General features: G+C 37.8%; 1 protein-coding gene across 11 annotated transcripts in view; it reads right to left on the bottom strand.

Moving 5' to 3' along the window:
- Window positions 1-18,105, bottom strand: part of NAV3 (neuron navigator 3) — a 525,470-nt gene that overhangs the window by 43,429 nt on the left and 463,936 nt on the right. For 8 of the 11 annotated variants that reach the window (XM_017733278.1, XM_017733271.1, XM_017733273.1 and 5 more), the window contains 6 exons: window positions 16,975-17,680; window positions 14,940-15,428; window positions 8,412-8,453; window positions 5,927-6,087; window positions 3,857-4,045; window positions 1,549-1,601 (listed from right to left, as the gene is read on the bottom strand). In XM_017733278.1, the coding sequence (XP_017588767.1) occupies window positions 1,549-1,601; window positions 3,857-4,045; window positions 5,927-6,087; window positions 8,412-8,453; window positions 14,940-15,428; window positions 16,975-17,680 (1,640 nt within the window). The remainder of the gene's footprint in view (window positions 1-1,548; window positions 1,602-3,856; window positions 4,046-5,926; window positions 6,088-8,411; window positions 8,454-14,939; window positions 15,429-16,974; window positions 17,681-18,105) is intronic. The other 3 variants (XM_017733275.1, XM_017733279.1, XM_017733280.1) reach the window with 3 other exon arrangements.

Genomic DNA, 18,105 nt, shown 5'->3' with positions numbered 1-18,105 from the left:
ACTCTGTTGAAAGATAACAGGTTATATAAATAGTAAGCAATTGCTACATTACACAATATCAGAGCACAGGTATTTCAGACTTACTGGGTGCTGAAGGCACCCCGTGTCACTTTATAAACTTATTTTTTTCATCTATCAGTTTCATAACGTTCTTCTAAAATTTTACATTAAAGCTTGAATTATATTTTTTGACACACCTTCCCATGCAAACTGATCATAGTGTCTCATAGACAAGGAAATAGTTCTGAAGATTTTTTCAACCACCAAAACATAAGTGAGAAGCTTAACTCTGAGTGTTAGTCACGCCTCATGTGCAGCAGTCTGTAGATACATTCTACACCTCCCACCTTCCCTCCCCTCCCCCTCTTCCAAATAATTCAGGACCGGTCTGGGCTGGAATGACTTGCAACTTGCACTTTAAGGCCTGTAAAAACCTAAGGCATGTGTATCTGATGTTTTAGATATGCCCTTGTATGAACCTTTTTATGATTAAACAGAACTTTGAGAGGCAGGACTGTGCATGGATGCAGCATACGTTTCAAGCTAACACGAGTTTAGCATTGAGACAGAGCTACCATGTGCTACAGAGGCATCAAACTGCATGGGCTTGGTATTCCTAGGCAAGAACTAGTGCTGGCTGCGGGTAGAGCAGTCCACCTCTGGAGTGTCAGCTGACACTATTCAACACCTGGACATATGGAGAGGGCATGGACTGTTCATGAATGCCTGGGATGAAAGCAGGTAAGTGGGCTGCTCTCCTGTGAAAAGGGGCTACTGCAGCGTGTAATTGTAGTTAGTGAGGAGATTGCAAAGCAACTGTTGTGTGTCAGCAAGGGAATGTCCAAACATGTTTAACTGCTCCCCTATGGGTGATTTCTTATCAGTAGAACAACCGAAGAAATAAATTATGCAAAATATATTACAAAAACCCCATAAGTTAAAAAAACCCTCAAGAAACAACAACAAAATAGGGGAAAAAAATCAAACCCAGAACAACTTCTGGAGATAGAAACAAATATTACTTGATCTAATTAATGTAAGACTAAAATTTTATAAAGTTATTCTTCTCTTTGTAAATAACATCTAAATGCTGTCACTTGAGAGAAAAATCAGTAGACAGTTAAACTGCAAATTGTATCTCCCTTACCCTAAAGCAATCTTGTGGTTTTCAAGAAGTTTACCTCAAGCAGTGCCAGGATATAAATACTTTTCTAAATTGTGCACTAGCTGAAAGTAAGTAAATGCCTCTAAATGGTCAACTACAATAGCATAATGATCCCCACAAAAGAGACACTCTTAGACCATTACCTTCTTTTTAGCTTTCAAAATGTATACTGGGTGATTTCAAACAGTTACAAGCAATTCACATAAAAAGATGAAAATACTGTTTTCTAAAATATCATGCAGTAGTACAAAGCTGAAAATAAATATTCCTACTTTATTGCAGTAAAGTTCTAATTCTTCTGGATCTCAAAGTATTGAATTTTTCATGAACAATGAACAAGAAGAGAGGCAAGCAGAACTTTTTTCTACAATGTCAATACTCACCGTGGAGTAGAGAGAGGACGTGCTGGAGACAAGTGATAATGAGGACCCGTGTACTTTAAAAAAAGGAAAATAAGATGAAATATTGATGAAAGCATAGAACTTCCCCCATGTAGCTCAATAAGTAAACAGATTTTTAAGATGAGAACCAATTTTCCACAAAGAGCAATTATGAGTTATCAGTATAGAATAGCTATTGATAGATATCCCTGCATTTAGAAAGATTGTCCTATACAGAAAAAACATTTTCCTGTATATGGGGCAGGTGAGTGAGCCAATGACATTTCTTATTATTATCAGCAAACCAAGCAGCCCTTTTGTTGCTTTGACAAGAAATCACTTGATAAATACACTCTTTAGAAAAACCAGAAATCGAGCTGTTTATACACCAGCCCTAAGCTGAGCAAATGATTTTAGTAAGAGACTATGCTTAGGAAAACAGTTCACATTCCGTGGGGTGAGCTCCCAAGTTTTTCTCAGCAATGCTGACCTGTGTAGTTGTAGTCCATGGGAAGTGGTAACTGTGAGATGTAGTGCCATATTTCCCCTAATTCTCAGTGGAGTCAACGTCAAGAGCATCGAGTGAATGTTGCAGGGCTGCACTTTAAGAAATGGGGTTCCTGGCCTATCTGGAAATGGCAAATGAAGACTAAAACTGTAAAAAAATTGCCCCTTTCTGCTCCTGAGGAAGGCTATACCCACAGATAATTTTAAAGAAGATAATTTATTTCATTACCTCTCTTTATTTTTGTTTCACGGGAAGTTTTTTGGATATTTATAATCTGCCAGGGTCTGGTAAAAAAATTATTTTGCTTTAATAGCTACCTGGCATCAGTATGCAAAATCCAGACACTACAAGAATACTTGCATTAGCCAAATGGACTTTAAATCTAGTTTAGTATTCTTAGAGATGTGGTACACTGACAATTGAAATTCAGCGTCTTCCAAAGTATGTTTGGTTTTCAGTCTCTGGTTTAAATGCCTCAGCTAAACTCCAATTCTGCATTCATACACAGTGGCTCTATGCATTACCTCACTTGTTTCACTTTACCCTTCCTCCGAGCTCCTATCTTAAAATACATTTGACCTTCTAACAGCATCATTCCATGTTAATCTCTAATGACTGTAAACTGCTGAAAACTGTTTATTACTGCTGCATTGACTTTCATTTACTCAGGTTGATCAGGTTATCCACTCCAGCTGGATATGAAACATAACCAATGGAAAAGCTTTCATTAAAGCCACTGGTGACCCATTACTGAAATTCTACATTTAACACCTCTTTTTCTATGCATAACTTTGCTTTATTTTCTCTATTATTCTTCCAGTGTTTCCTTTGATAATTCTGTTCCTCAGCAAAGAGTCTGTAGCCAGCTCTGTCCTTGAATTATGTGATTTTCTTCTGTGCAGCCAGCCATCTGTGCTGACATCTCACAGCTTGAGTTGTCCTGCACCCTACTGCTAGTATTACATACCCAGATGTCTGCCTGATATATCATCTAAAATACAGTAAAAGGAATCAAAAAGTATAAGTATTATTTTGTCTGTTGTTTTATATAGGACTTTTATTTCCCCCCTTTTGTATCATAACTGTGAGCTTTGGGAATAAGGCAAGACTTTTTTTATTTGCCTATTATAAAGATAATTTATATTGTCATCACTTAGCAGTAAAGAAGATGTTATAGAATGAATTCCATGGAATTTCAGTTGTCTTTTTTTGTTTAATTAAAGGGTGTAAGAACTTTTCACTCATAGGAATTCTTCAAATAATCAGATTTACCAGAAATGTTAGTCAGAAGAAAATGTTACAGTGGGGAGTTGTCAGGGGCTCTGTAGATGTAAAAGAGAAAAACCCAAAACCAAACCAAAAGATATTCACCAAGTTCCAGATGTTGCAGATAGCATTAAAGGAAGCAGACAGTAATAATCCACATAAAGTAGTGAGCTCAGTTTAAATTACAGAATTTAAATACAGAAATTCATGATGTTTGCTATAGGAGGCTGTAGGAAAGCGGGAGGATGAAATTACTACAAAAGAAAGGAGGTGCTAAGTAGCACTGGTGTTTGGGGAAAAAAAAGAAAGCACATGTATGGGATACACAGCATTGCATATTACTGGGTGAAAGGAATATCTTCCATGTTTTAGGATGTGGAAGACTTGCGAGTGCAACTCAACAGGATTAATAAAACTTCACAGAATCATTTAAGTTTCTGTGGTGCGGGGTGCAGAAGAAATATTTTAAAATTTTACTAAGCTTTGGACATCTATTTTGGGGCATGTTTGCTGATCTAAGTAGTTCCTCAGTCTTACCTTCTTCCATGCTGTCCCTGAATGAACCTGAATGACTGATCGCTCGTGGTCTCTCCTCCAAGGATGTAGCACTACCACACAGTTGGGAGTCATCATAGAGATCAAAGGAAGTGTCCTGTGCAGGGATGCTGTTTGAACGCATCATGCTGGGTCCAGGAAGGTTAAACTGTGATAGGTTGGTTGGACTCACTGGAATACAAAGCTTTATTAATGAAGCACATTTCCATTAAGTGAATTTTGGTTCTTCATAAAATTGTAATGTAGGACTAGCATGGTTAGGTGGACTTCATGCTGTTGAGGAAATGAAACGCTTTTATTCCTACATTTAAAGCCACAACAAAAAGGTGAAGCAGATGGCCTCAAAGGAGCTGGATGAGATTAATCCTGTAAAACAATGTCTGAACACCCTTTGGCAGCCCAAGACAGAAAATCAAGGGAGGAGATTCAAAAGTTAAAAAGGAGTAAGAGGACGTAAGTATTTTTATAAGCAGCTCTTCTAATAATCAGTATCTGTATTTTATTGTTATGTATCTGTATTACTGGTGACTGTTAAGACCAAAGTTTATTTCCATATGCAAGACATTTATCCTTTGATTTTCAGGAGCACCTACCACCATATTAGGTTAAAAATTCCTGCACAGGCCTCAGTGGAATCTCATCCTAATAAACAGGTGTAGTCAGTCATGGTTGAAATCAAGAACAGCATTGATGAACCTATTTTAAGCTTTTGCAAAGTTTTTTGCCAGTAGGAAGGAAAGCCGGGCTGTGGTTCCCCTGGACTACAAAATCTCAATGCCTAGAAAAAAAAGCTGTCTACCCAAATTCAGCCTTAGTGTTTGGACTTTTATTTTAGATTAAAATCTCAATGCCTAGAAAAAAAAGCTGTCTACACAAATTCAGCCTCAGTGTTTGGACTTTTATTTTAGATCGTGCAAGATGTTCTCTAAATTATAAACTACCAGACCACCTGTGTTGTGACAGCAAATTATTCCACAAGGCTACAAAAATGTAAAAAAGGAAAGGACAATGAAAAAAAAAAATTAAACTCCATGATCTTATTGCTCTCTATTGTGAGTTCACAAGAACTATGAACAAAAATAAAAGGAGATAATTGTAAGCAGAAAATAATATAGTGGAAAACCACTGCTAACAAAGAGCTGTATCTAAAACTACAGGAGGAAAATTCAAAGCAGTGGCTTGTTTAGCCAGGATCCAATTTCATTTTTAAGAGTATTTTAGTCCAACTTCTATTCCCGTGTGTAATAAAGACCAACATGTGTATGTCTGATCAAATTTCTTTTGAGTGATCATAGCCTATAGATGCCATAAGTTGCGACAGAGTGATGGAAGCGTTAATGCTTTAAAGGATGTTACTAATTCCTCAGTAAGGCTCTAAACCATATAAAGCTCATTGTGAACCTAGGTATGTGTCAAGTGCAGTGCAGGTAAGTGGTTTCTATTCAGCATTTAAGAAAAAAATAAAATTATCAAAAAAACCAAACTTGTGTTGGATTAATTTGAAACAAGATTCAGAATAATGAAATCTAAACCTTGGCCTGTAATCAAATAAAACTGCAACGTGACTCACATCCCAAAATACTATATTGCATTCAAGATTAGGATTTAGGTTGGGCCCAGTGCAGTTACAGCCAGGTCCAGCTACTGAAACACATTAAAAAGGTCTATCTCAAAGCAAACCTGTATGTAGAAAAAATGCAATGCTTAGTTTCTGACATTCACTAAAATCACTGGAAAGAATCTTACTGACTGTGAAATCTAAAAGATGAGTAGCTTTGAATTAGAAGCTAATTTCCAGCTCTACCTCCCATTTTTTTCTCCTTGGTTGTCATAAAGAATCTGTGATTTTTTTTCTCTGTGCAAAATATGTGGTGCCTTGGCCCACTGCATTAACAACACTGTTGAGTTTCCCCTCATTAGTGCGATAACACAATATGGTGATGAAGATGTTAAAAATAAACTACCTAGTCTGGCAGACTAAGAAATATGTACAGTTGAATTTTGTGGTTCTATTATAGAGGGGGAGAAACAGTGAAGGGAAACAGCATTTACCGAGGTTGGAAAAGTGGTATTTTCCAGTTGCAGATGAAGACATAGCTGAAGGAGAAACAAGCGGAGACTGACTGCCAGTGTCCTGCAGGCCTCCAGTTGAATGGGAGCGTAGCCATTCCTTGCCTTCCTCCTGACTTGTCTGCCGGGATGATGGTGTATATCTGAAAAACCACAGCTGACATGCTCAAGACAATGACAAGGTGATGTCTTGGAAAGAAACAGCTGTCACATAAACACCCTTCACCAGTTAGATAGAACAAATCCCTTGGAAAACATCAAGGCTAGTCAAGTGATTGTCACCAGAGATTTTAACAAGGCACAATTTACCACTGGGTTACAACAGAAAATGTACAGGACTTGAACCCCCTTTACTCTTCATCCCCCTCCCCAGAACAGCATTCCCTTCTTTGGAAGAGATGGAATGATAAACCATAGCAGACAGACAACTGAGCTGACAGAAAAGGACTTCAAAGCTATAGGAAGTGTACAGGCTGATGCAAAAGCTTGGAAGCTGTATGATTAGGATGGGGAATGGACAGAATAGAAGCCAAGAAATGTTAGTAGCCACTTACGAAATGACATCTGTCACAGATCATGTGGGCAATTGATTAGATGACAGAAGTGAAACAGATCAACAACTCTGAAAAAGGAGTTTGCATTGGTAACGACAGCTAGTCATAGTAATATGGACATGGTCTGCTACTCTGAATGCTACCTGGCATTGTGTCTGGCCCCAAACTGAGGGGAGGAAAAGGGACAGGAAAAATACACAATTATCAGAAACAAGTTCTCTGGAAGGAAGAAGTTTGGCAATCAAATAATTCATCAACTGCTTCCTATGGTAAACCAATAAAACAAGCTCAATGTGACATGTGGGCTGAGGGAGAACTGGTAACTCACTGGTCCAGCCTCTCTTGGCTGAGCTGGAAGAAGGGCAATTCTGGCAGTGATTAAACATTAGTATGTGCAGGTGGTGTGGGTCTTAATCAAGAGATTTTTTTTCAGCAATGTCTGCAATAGCCTGCTTCATTCAATCTCCTGCTGAGAAATGAGCACCTTCTTCACTACTGTCATGAGCCATCAGTGTTCCCCAAAACAGCAGAGCAGAAAGGGCTTTTGATATTCTGGCTTCAGGTTTGTGAGGCACAAGTGTTTCTGCTTAGAGAGAAGATTAAATGAACATGTAAATTCTTCTGTTGTGCTTGGGGTTTTGTACAATATTTTACAGCAGTAAACTATCTTGTCCTTATTAAATATTTACTTCCTTTCACCTTTCAAAAAGGCAGCTATGATCTTTGCCTATAAATGTGGTAGAGAACGGAGTTACTGAATGGTTATCAGATTGGAAGGATGACAAAATGAGAATTCAGGATCTGAGTTTTGGACAAGGATCTCTGCACATTAAATCAAACTGACTTTTTTTTCTGGCCTAACTGATCATTCTTATATGCCTATAAGCAGTTTTCCCACTCCAGTTCACTTTCAGCCACCATTACAGTTGTTTATCCACAAACCTCGATCATCCCATTGTGTCTTTGTAGGGTCCACATTATGCCTTTAATGTCTTCCACCTCTTTTGTTCTCTCCAAATCCAAAGTGACTGTTTTGCAATAGTAGGAAATTTGACTAAATTCTTTTTAAGGAACAACTAGTGCAAAAGGTGCTTTTTAGTGACAACAGTTTAGCACTATCTTAAAATTTAATAAATATTTATTCATAACTCATGAGATTTAACTGTGTCATTTCAGTTATTGGAAAGCTGCAGTGTGTCTGTGTGCATGCACATATATCCTTTCTCGCCAAATCTTTTTCCTGGACTGGGGAGATGGGCTTCCACACCTGATGAGACCAGCCAGGTTTCCTGTATGATCCACTCTTTAACCATGGAGGAGAGAAGAGGGTGGATAAATTCTGTTTTCTGTGATGAAGACAGAATTTAGTGAAGAGTTAGTAGCAAAGGTGGACTCAGTATTGCTGGATAAGGACCAAGAATACTGTCTGGAGCAGGACTCATTTCATACTTACAAACCTTGGATAACAAAATTAGTATTTTCTAGCCCTACCCTTTAATAGCCCTCCAGTTCAAATTGCATGACTCTTCGCATGAGTTCAAGTCAGATCCACCCCTAAACCTTGTTTTTCTCCATAATGTTTTCTATAATTAGTCCTATTGAATTGCATAAATATCTTGTTCTGTTTCTTTTAGCTCTCCAGGATTCAATGCCTTTTAAGATTCATTGCATAAGGAAATGATCCTTAAAAGTATTTACTTTCCATGATATATCTTGAAAGAAAATGTATTCCTGAGGCAGATGTGGAAAGAAAAAGTCCATTGTTAAAATTTACATTTTCTGGTTTGAATCTAAATTCCAAGAACTCTGTTGCAAACAGGATCAACAGAAGAATAAAGAAAAGTAAAGGCAGTGTAGAAAAGGTTACAGGAAAAGAGAGAAGCAGCAGTCATGCTCAAAAAAAATATATATACCTTAATCCCTTTTTGGGTAGTGTATTTCTGTCAAGCTGCATGCTGTTAAAACAAAAAAAATCCCTAAGGACATACAGTAAACAGGACTGTTCAGAATAACAAATTTTAAAGCTTTAGGTCTGTGTGCATAACAGAAGGTCATTTAATGCTTTTTAATATAACTTTCATGATAAATCCCTTACTCATTTGGAGGGAACAATAGGACATGGACTGCTGGAGATTAATTTTTCATCTAGACATGCTCTGGGCTGGGTCAATAGTAATTTGGAGACTGTCCAGGTCAGAAAGAAGTGCTTCTTTACCATTTCTAACTTTCCTACAGCTTTGCTCTGCAATCTGTGTGAGAATCATATGGTCACAGTATGAATCTTTATTTTTCACGGTTGCCTATGATAAGCCAATAGATTTCCAAAAGGAATGAAGGTTGTGGCACCTGCTAAGAGGCAGCATGGCCTTGCCAGAAGCCAAATGACATCTCTGTGTGTAGAAATATGTGCTAAACATACAGGCTCTTGACTTTCTGTTGTTGAGGGTCTCACATAGTAAGGCAATGGTGGGGACAATGAAAAGTGGCACCAGAGCAATGCTGTTCTATATTCTTGCACACATAGTGTCAGAGTGGCTGATTACCCAAAAACTATGGCTGGAATTTTCCTTATTTAAACTCCATCACTAGAAGGGCACCCACTAGCCTTCCTTCCAAGTGTTACTTGGGAATTTCACCATAAGGTCTTGGAAAATCAGTCTCTGCCTGGTGTGAGTTGAATTGGTTACCATCAAGTAAGTATTGCAAAGTTTTCTCCCTTTAGTACATAACTTAGTGTCACCATATGGATTAAATGGCAAAATGGCTTTTGAAAGCTTCTGTATTACATATCATAATCACACCTCTGAGAGCAGCAGTAACTTAGGACCCTTGCTACCCAAGAAATACCCTTATTAAAGGTGTTTCCTGTCGTGCTGGGGATGATGGGAGTCCTACTGTCATGTATCCTTGATCCAAGTAGATAAAGGCAGTGAAAACACTGTTGACATGGACAATACATTACAATCAGGGCTTGGACTAATGGGAAGCAAACTCTTCTTACCACCAGGAAGTTTTATAGACAATTTTACTAGTTTAATAAAGAGCCTTGTTCTGCATGCGGAGAAAGCAAATGGAAGGAGAAAATTAGCAGGATTTCAGCACAGGTCCAGTTATCATGGTCCATGTGAGAGTAGTCCCATGTCAGACAGAGAACTGCATTTTCAGCATTTTGCTCCCAACATAGCTAACAGGACCAAGAATGGTTGGCAAAAAACAAACATAAATTTGAATGAATGATTCATTTTTTTTTTCTTCAGAGAGAAAAACGGGGCCATGATGTTCTTTTATGTACTTGTATGCACCTCTAAATTTCAAGATGAATAAACATGATCGTAACACCAGTTTCTTATGCAAACACTTAAAAATCTGTATGAACTATGTATTTTCCAATATTACTTTAACTTGGAGATATATGTATTTTAAAGTAATCTATAGCACATTATATAAAAATAAAGGAGTCAGTGCTCCTTTAAAGCAATCCACAAGCCAAAAGTTATGCCAGTCGTTTAAGAAGGCAAAGAGTGATCATAGGATTTTCTGAAAATCTTTTGAATTCAGATGATCAAATGAAATAGGGATGAATATTCCTTAACATAAGCATAGAGTTATTGCAACTGCAGTAGAGTGTAGCAAACGCCCATTCTGTGTTTTTAAAATACTAAAGCTTACAAAGATGCTCCTAGATTTCAGATAATTGTATTAAACCATTAAGCACAGTCTCATGTAACTGTTACTTCAGACCAATAACTGCTCTAATCTTTTTAATATCTGGAATCATTCATCCACCAAAAGCTGGGTTCATTCCTTCCACAGAAACTGGACTTTTGGTAAATAGAACTGAATTTACCTCAGATCTGTAAAGTTGATAATGATAATAAAGACAGTCCTTTCCTGGAAGAAGCAATGCATACATGGACAAATACCAATATAAAGTGAGGATGAGAATATCATAGTATTCTGGTATTTTCCTTTGCCATGTAAATTGGAAAAAGCAATCTTGCAGAAAGATGAATGAAGACGTAGGCTGAAGTTATCAAGCCCACAATATCTCATTCTTTTTTGTTTATTTTGCACTGCTGAAACTGACTGCAACTTCTAAGGGGGAAATTACAGAAAGCCTTACATCCCTCATTTTCCTACCTGCCGTTGGTGAGGAGGCTGCCATGGGAAAGGGTCATAACAGCATACCCTCGAGCTACATCTAACTCTTTCAGAGCTGTTAGGCAATAAAACAAATTATTGCAAGCTAAAAAACAACTAGAGAGCTCCATGACAGGCTGGACAAAGCTGATACAGGTCTTACAAACTAGTTTCTACAAAAGGCAAGACATATAAGAAAATCTGATACATGATGCACTGTTTCACACCTTAAAACCACAACCATCAATTATGATGGTAATTTAAAATAATTGAAAGTCTTGAAGGGCCTAAGTGGATTTCAATGGACTTTCACAACCCTCAAAACAAAACATTCTTTTAAAGCAAACTGGAGCAAGCCAGTCATGTAACTAGAAACCACTTCCACTCTGCTAATCTTAAAATGCAGCTATTACTGCTGATCAGACCAGTGTTTATTTCTGTACTTCTGCATTTTTATGCCTTCCTTGCTGTGTCATTCAGATCAAGCAGAAGTCACAAATTTGCAATGCCCAACAGCAATTAAGGGTTTGAAAGAACTACTGGTGATGTGTCCACCTGGAAAATTTTACAACTTAACCCCAGAAGATGTTTTTATTTTATAGTATAAGTACCTGTATGATTTATTTCAATCCCTGTAAGTTGTAGTAAGGTAAAATACAAGTGTTCTCCCACATAGGGAGCTACACTGCTATGACAGCAGAATTAGACTTTTCTAAATATTGCTAGCGCAAAACCAGCAAAAGGCCTGAGAGAGATGCAAAACCTGCTTTCTTTCTGAAAAAGAAAATATTTTGTTAGCTTTTACCAAGCCTATTTTCTGGTTGTTACAATGCAATAGAATTTCATTGAATGACGCAAAATTTGGCGGGACTAAACTTCGACACTCCACTCCAGGAGTTGTCAGGCAGCTCTGGGTTGATGTCATACCATCGCTCAGTGGGTAGCCTGAAAACTGGGCAACATCTGATCATCCCTGGAGGGACAGGTGGGCAAATATAGCAGAGACCTTGCAGATTTGCTGCGTCCGTGAAAGGTGACTTTTTCTGGAGGCAGTCAAGGGATACTTTCCTTCATAGAAAACGTAGATGTACCCTGAAATTTTGTTCTCGTTTTCTGTGTTCTTTCCAGCTGCATTAAATCTTTCTTAAAACTTGATGTCCCAAAGTCTCAAGTTAAAGCCTTAATGTGAAAAAGTAGAATGGGATAGCTACTTTCTAAGACTTACATGCAATATTTTCATTTTCAAAATGCTTTGCACTACAACTCTGTACACATGTTCTGCAGAATAGCCTCAGTAATTTCCATTTTGTATCTATGCAAATCTATCCTGCCCTGTTATATCCCTTCAGAATAATAAACCTTTGATCACACGTCTTCAGTAACTCTTTACCGACTATTCAAGCACCTTTATTTTCCCCATTTGCTTATGAGAGTGTTATTAGGAATAGCACTTAAAGCTTTAGTAAGTTCAGGATTTTTATTGCATTTACTATTTTTCCTCTATTCAGAGTGCTTGTTTTCCTACAAATTAATTAAATTAGTCTTATTTAAAAGGCTGTTAATGACTAATCCCATGTTATCTGTTACTTAAACTATTTTGTTTAATGTCTTCTGTATCTTTACAGGCAAAGTGGCCTTCCTGTAATCTCCTCGCCCTCCATCCCAGCTCTCCTCCTCACTCCTTCCTCAGCACAGACCCTTTGAAAACTCTTCTCCAGTTCTAATTACTGCAGGTTTTTCAGGCTGTGTCTGAAGCAGGGAAATGAAAAGTTCATCAGGACAGTAAACCAAAGATATTTTTAACCTTTTCATTTCCTCTTAGTATGTTTGCCATTATTGATATATATCTATCAAATTACAGCTAATGCTTCAATGAAACACACACATATTTTTTTATCATCTATCATTAGCTCTCTCTTCTATTTCAGTTTTTCCTACATTTACTCTGCACAGACTTTACGTTGCTTGCTAGTTGTACCTCATTGTGCACTTTGGTCTTTCTGATTTTGTCTCCACCTTATATTAGTATATCTGATTATAAGGACTGCTGACTCAGTCTTTTGCAAGCTCTAGGGTGACTGAAGAAAAAGCAAAAACCTCCTTGCAGACAATTTTTAATGCTACCCTATGCTATATTTAGTATTGCCAAAGGTATTTCAAATATAATCTGAGTTTACAAAGGAAAAAGGACATAGTCTGCTGCCAAGCATATCTGCCTCCAACATCGCAAATCAATGTTTTTTTGTGAAAAAATACTTTGCTACGTGTAAGTTTTAATGCATAAAAGAGTTTAGAAACTCAGCAGTTATATCAGACCTTTCAGAAAAATCAAACTGCAAAAACCCTGTTGGGACTATAATTCAAGAAATGACACCGTTTACTCTAGCTACATGTATTTGTTTTGAGGCCAGATCAACATGAACAATGGCTCTCTCTGGACTCAATCATAATATCCCCATATGGACAAATATGAAACTTAAAAATATTGCCAACGGCAAAGTATTTGGAACCACTGAAATTGAGTCACTGAAAAAATACATAAAGTATTAGTAGTGGGGGTTGCTCAGGAGCTTATGCCAAGCCATTAATATTTGAAATGTGATGTTTAAGATCCTGTGCATAAATATAATTTCTGGCATAAATTCATACTCTTCCATATCATTCTACTGACCTCACCATCCATATATGTAGCAGAGAAGGATTTTGTAAACTTAGTATTAATAACTGATCTTTTAAGAAATATTGTCACATTCAGTTCATAGTACACAAATGCAAATTCCTATTTAAAAATTAAAGGCACAGTGCAAACTACAAATTGCTCATGTATCAGTGTATTTTTAACTACTGTATTTTTAACAATTCTATGTATTGTTAGTGTACATTATATTGGGACATATATATGTTTTATAATTATTCAAATAAATAATAGAATATATTAGTATATAATATTAATATAATTTGCAATTATATTAGTAAGAGGTGTGATTTTTAGCTGATATAGTAATACTTCTGAACGTAACATAAGAAAATGAAACCTGTGTAAAGTTTCCATCTAGAGTTCTCAAAGTTTTAATTATGGGGTTTTTTTTAATGCTGGTTCACTGAAAGTGAATTCCTTCTATGGAAAGGATGGGTATTGAAAAATCTCTGAGTTTATATAAAGGGCAAAAAAATCTTGACATTGTGTATTAAATGTCTTTTTTCCTTAAAATGTTTGTGTTGTTAAACAACTAATTAGTTTTAAAATATTTCTGACTGATTCGGTATAATTTTCTTTTTTGAGCCAAAGGCTAATGAAATATTTAATATTGATTTTGCAGTCCCCGTGTGAGATAAGAGTTTCACTGTCAAATCCTGAAAATTTTCACGGGAAGCAGAAGTTACTTAGTACCTAGCAAAGATTACTTTTTTCTCTCCTGCAAAAGTCAAATAAATATTCCACAAAAAAAAAAAAAAAAAAAAAAAAAAAAAAAAAAAAAAAAAAAAAAAAAAAAAAAAAAAAAAAAAAAAAAAAAAAAAAAAAAAAAAAAAAAAAAAAAAAAAAAGGAAAGAAAAGAAAAGAAAAAAATTTTGGTTCAACTGTGCCAGGCTAGTTGCACCTTCTCATAATGTAACTTAAATGGTAAAAAATCTGCATGTAAAAAAATTCTTTAATAGAGTAAATGGAAAAACCTTTTCTTGCATTTTTGTCTGTTCCAGACACTTGCCAGGACTGACCACATAGCAAAGATCACATCTTGTAAAGTGTCTCCCTGCCAGTGAAACTGCACTTCAGTAAGGATCTGTGTAATGATGACCATGTAAGAAGCAACTTGTCAGGACTGAGTATTTTAAGGCAAGACTGGTCAGCTAAGGCCAGGGCACACCAGATCTGCCTGTACTTTGAGCTAAAGGGAAGAGAAAAGGTGGGGTCCCACAGCTGGAGGTTTGCTTGCTTTGGAGCTGCCAAATGATGGGACAGCAGGTGGATCCAGCATGCAGGAATCATTATGTGCCTGTTAGCTATTTACACTTGCCTTTAATTAGATAATTTTCCCCTTTTCTCTCATTGTCTCCAGAACAAGGGAACCAAAAAAAATTTCTCAAGATAGAAAAAGTGCTTGTAAAACCTTAAAAGGCAGTTGATTCCACATTGTGATGCCTTTCAGCTTTCTTTTCTTCCTTCCTTTTTCACATAAAGGACTAAGCTGCTAATTAAACAGTGTCCCTTTAGCAAAAGAGGTGGAGGGTTTATTGTTTTGGCTCCTGTCCTTTTGCCTCTCACTTAATTTCGTGGTCACTGTATCTATAGGCAAGCTCACCTTTCCGAAAGAGTAGATCTGACGCTTCCAGTCCTCATGAGCAGGCTCTGAACCTCCTGAGTGCTTGTTGTCAGTCCAGAGAGAGAGCCATGATGGCTAAGAGGAAGGTCAATAGACTCGGAACTGGTGTGAAGGCTAGTCATGGACTGGTAACTTGGTGTGTCCTTACTGCCCGCTGAAGAGCTGCTCAGGTTTGCAGCCCACACAAGACCACCTGATGTGAAAGAGTGCACTGAGGCAGGACTGGAAGCCAAGGAGTGACTTAAGCTTACAACATCTGCATTTAAGTCCGAAGGTTTACTGAAGAGGGGGCTGCTGCTACCACTTTGCCCACCTGCACTGCCCATGCTGCCTGTGCCCGAGGATGGCGATTCCAGGCTGCCTTGCCGTGCCAATGTGGTACTAGGGCTGGGCATTGCCGATGTGGGTTTCACACCTTCAGTACTGGGTGCAGAGGCAGCTTTACCACTTGCCTTGGCACCAAACAACCTAAATGTAAAACAAATAGCTTTAGAGAAACTGATAGCCACATTAAACATTCATGGCGCAACATCCTAAGAGCCAAACTACACATTTTTAATTACTGCTACTAAAATCATGCCTACCTAGTTGATCAATCGCAGCACAAGTTTTAATTCACTTAACCATATCACAATAATCATGGTTTGTTTCTTTAGAAACAGCTCTCATTCACTGCTATTCAGATGTGCTCTTTGCACAGAGACCCTCCCAGAGAGAGGCAGAATAATCACGTTTTTGTCTTATTAGTTCATAAGCAGATTACACTTTCCCCCAAATTCATTCAGTAATTAAGCGTTCCCAAGTCATTAGCTTTTAAACTCCTCACTTCTCAAATCTGCTTAAATTATTGCAACAAACATGTGCAAAAACCTTCGAAGTTTAATAAACATCTAAGTATTTGTGCAGAATTTCCTCTCGTTTTTTTGCACAGATGGTCAGGCAGTCATCAGTCATGTAGTAACCCCTCAGACAGAATAAACTGCACCATGGCTAAAAGGGGTCAGTTTGTCTCCAAGGGCAGGAATGATAAAAGTGTATTTCACATAATGTCTTCAGCAATTCTAGATATGAAAATTCTACAGTGATGATGAAAAAATAAACTGCAAGTCCTCTAAAATTTGAACTAAAAGGTCATGTGATGTTTTAATGTATTTCTGGAAATATTTCAAGCTGCAGTTAATATGCAGCTCATAAGTTAAAGGTAAATAAACACAAAACTTATCATGATGTAAAGTAAGCATGTCTAATAACGTAAGAATCCGCTTTACGTATTACCAAGCCCACTAAACTAAGGTGCAGCTCCCCAGCTGCCTGGAGATGCTGTTTTGGTAAGTAGGCACAAGAGGGCACTATTGGCTTTTCCTCCAGCCGTGCAAGCGCTCCATCCCAATTTACACTTCATCCGGATTTATACTTCCAGAAATGTTACAATAGAGCATTTACAATTGAAATTTAGCCTTGCCAATGTTTGTGTAGAAAAATGTAACGAAGCTGCTAAGATAATGAAACGTTTCTAGCTGGAGCTGCCAACAATGTGAAAGCAGATCTAAATCTTTATAATTTAAAGAGCTCTTCAGTTCTCCATCCAGAATATGGCAATGCCTATTCCATTAACAGAATGTGCCTGAACACAGTGTCCTTCCTCCCTTTGGGGGTTTAGCACAGTATTGAGAAGAAAATTCACATGTGGCTGAACTCAGAATCATAGAATATCTTGAGTAGGAGGGGACCCATAAGGATCATTGAGTCCACCTTCTAAGCTTCAAACTGTTGTTATGGGGATGTACCTAAAATGCTTAAAGCTCAAGGAACAGCCATTTCAGGTCTGGGAAGGTCTTTAAATCTTAAAGAAATAATTGTGTTGTATGAAAAAATTATTGCCCTCTTATTTTCCTGTGCTTGATTTGCTTGTGGCAAAATATTCCCTGAAAAGGCTTTTTGCACAGTAGTTCAACACACTGAAAATCCCTGCTTTATGTATTGCAACTTCAGGGAATCATAGAAATGCACTAACCTTCGAAACGTGGGGGAAGCAATATCTGGGTATTTGGATCCTGGCTGTCTAAGTCCTGGTGTGCCAGAGGCGCTTGCCGAAGTTGGGCTGGATTTAGGGGAACTGGACAGTGAGACGCTTTCAGAATCTGACACCACCACTTTCTCTTTTTCCTTGTCTGTCTGGTTGATGGTGACAGGGCTGGACCTCCCGGACCCGATCTTGCTTGGCTCTCGCAGCTTGGTGGCAGCAGCACCCACAGACTTGCTGCTCACATTGGAGTCGATGCTGCTGGTGCTGGAGCGGTGGCCGCCCCGACCGGGGATCCCGCTGCCGCTGGATTTCGATGGGCGAGGCAGACTTCGATATTGCAGAGTTGTCTTTGAGCTCACATGCAGGATGCCGTCATCCTGGTTTTGGGAACCATCTAAGCTCGTCTTCCTCCCTGCGTTGGACTTCCCACTGATGGCTGAAGATTTTGGCATTTTTCCTAGCGTTGCTGACCCGCTTGTGATGGTCGCTCCACTTGTGGTGATCATGGTAGAAGATCCCAACCCAGACTTCTTGAATCCAAATGACCCTGTAGCTGTTGATCTCCCAATGCCAGAGGGAGGCTTTTTCCCTTCATCACCGCTGCTTTTTCCTGCATCTGATGGAGATCGCTGTATGGAGGCTCCTTTTAGGGGAGTTTTCACTTTTTCTGAAGCTTTTGCATCATCAGTTTTTCCTACGTCAAAGTATATTTGAAAAGGTCACTTGTGTTTAAGCTGCAATGCCTTAATATCTAATTTCAACACGATATGATTACAATTTCAAAATGAAAAAGCACACAAATGGAATAATTCCCCTAAGGAAACAGACCAGTTTGGTCTTTACTCTCCCATCAGCTATGTATGAGACATTACAGGTAAACATTAAATATTAAAAGCTTGAAATTCCTCTGAGGACTTCCAGTTTCATATATAGGTAGAAAATATAGTTGTAGAAAATTATCTTGAATGAACTATGAGGAATTTTGACTAATTTTGTTCTGTTAACAGTATTTCTATATGAAAGAAGTAATGCTTGAAAATAAAACATTACATGTAATAAACATCTCCTGAAGTATGACATTAATTATGCATGTAGAAATTAATGCTACTTATAGAATTC

This window comes from Corvus brachyrhynchos, unplaced genomic scaffold (genome assembly GCF_000691975.1).
Source record: "Corvus brachyrhynchos isolate BGI_N302 unplaced genomic scaffold, ASM69197v1 scaffold32, whole genome shotgun sequence".
Classification (NCBI taxonomy): domain Eukaryota; kingdom Metazoa; phylum Chordata; class Aves; order Passeriformes; family Corvidae; genus Corvus; species Corvus brachyrhynchos.
The sequence above is the reverse complement of the archived record's forward strand: the minus strand, read 5'-3'. Positions and strand labels throughout refer to the sequence as shown.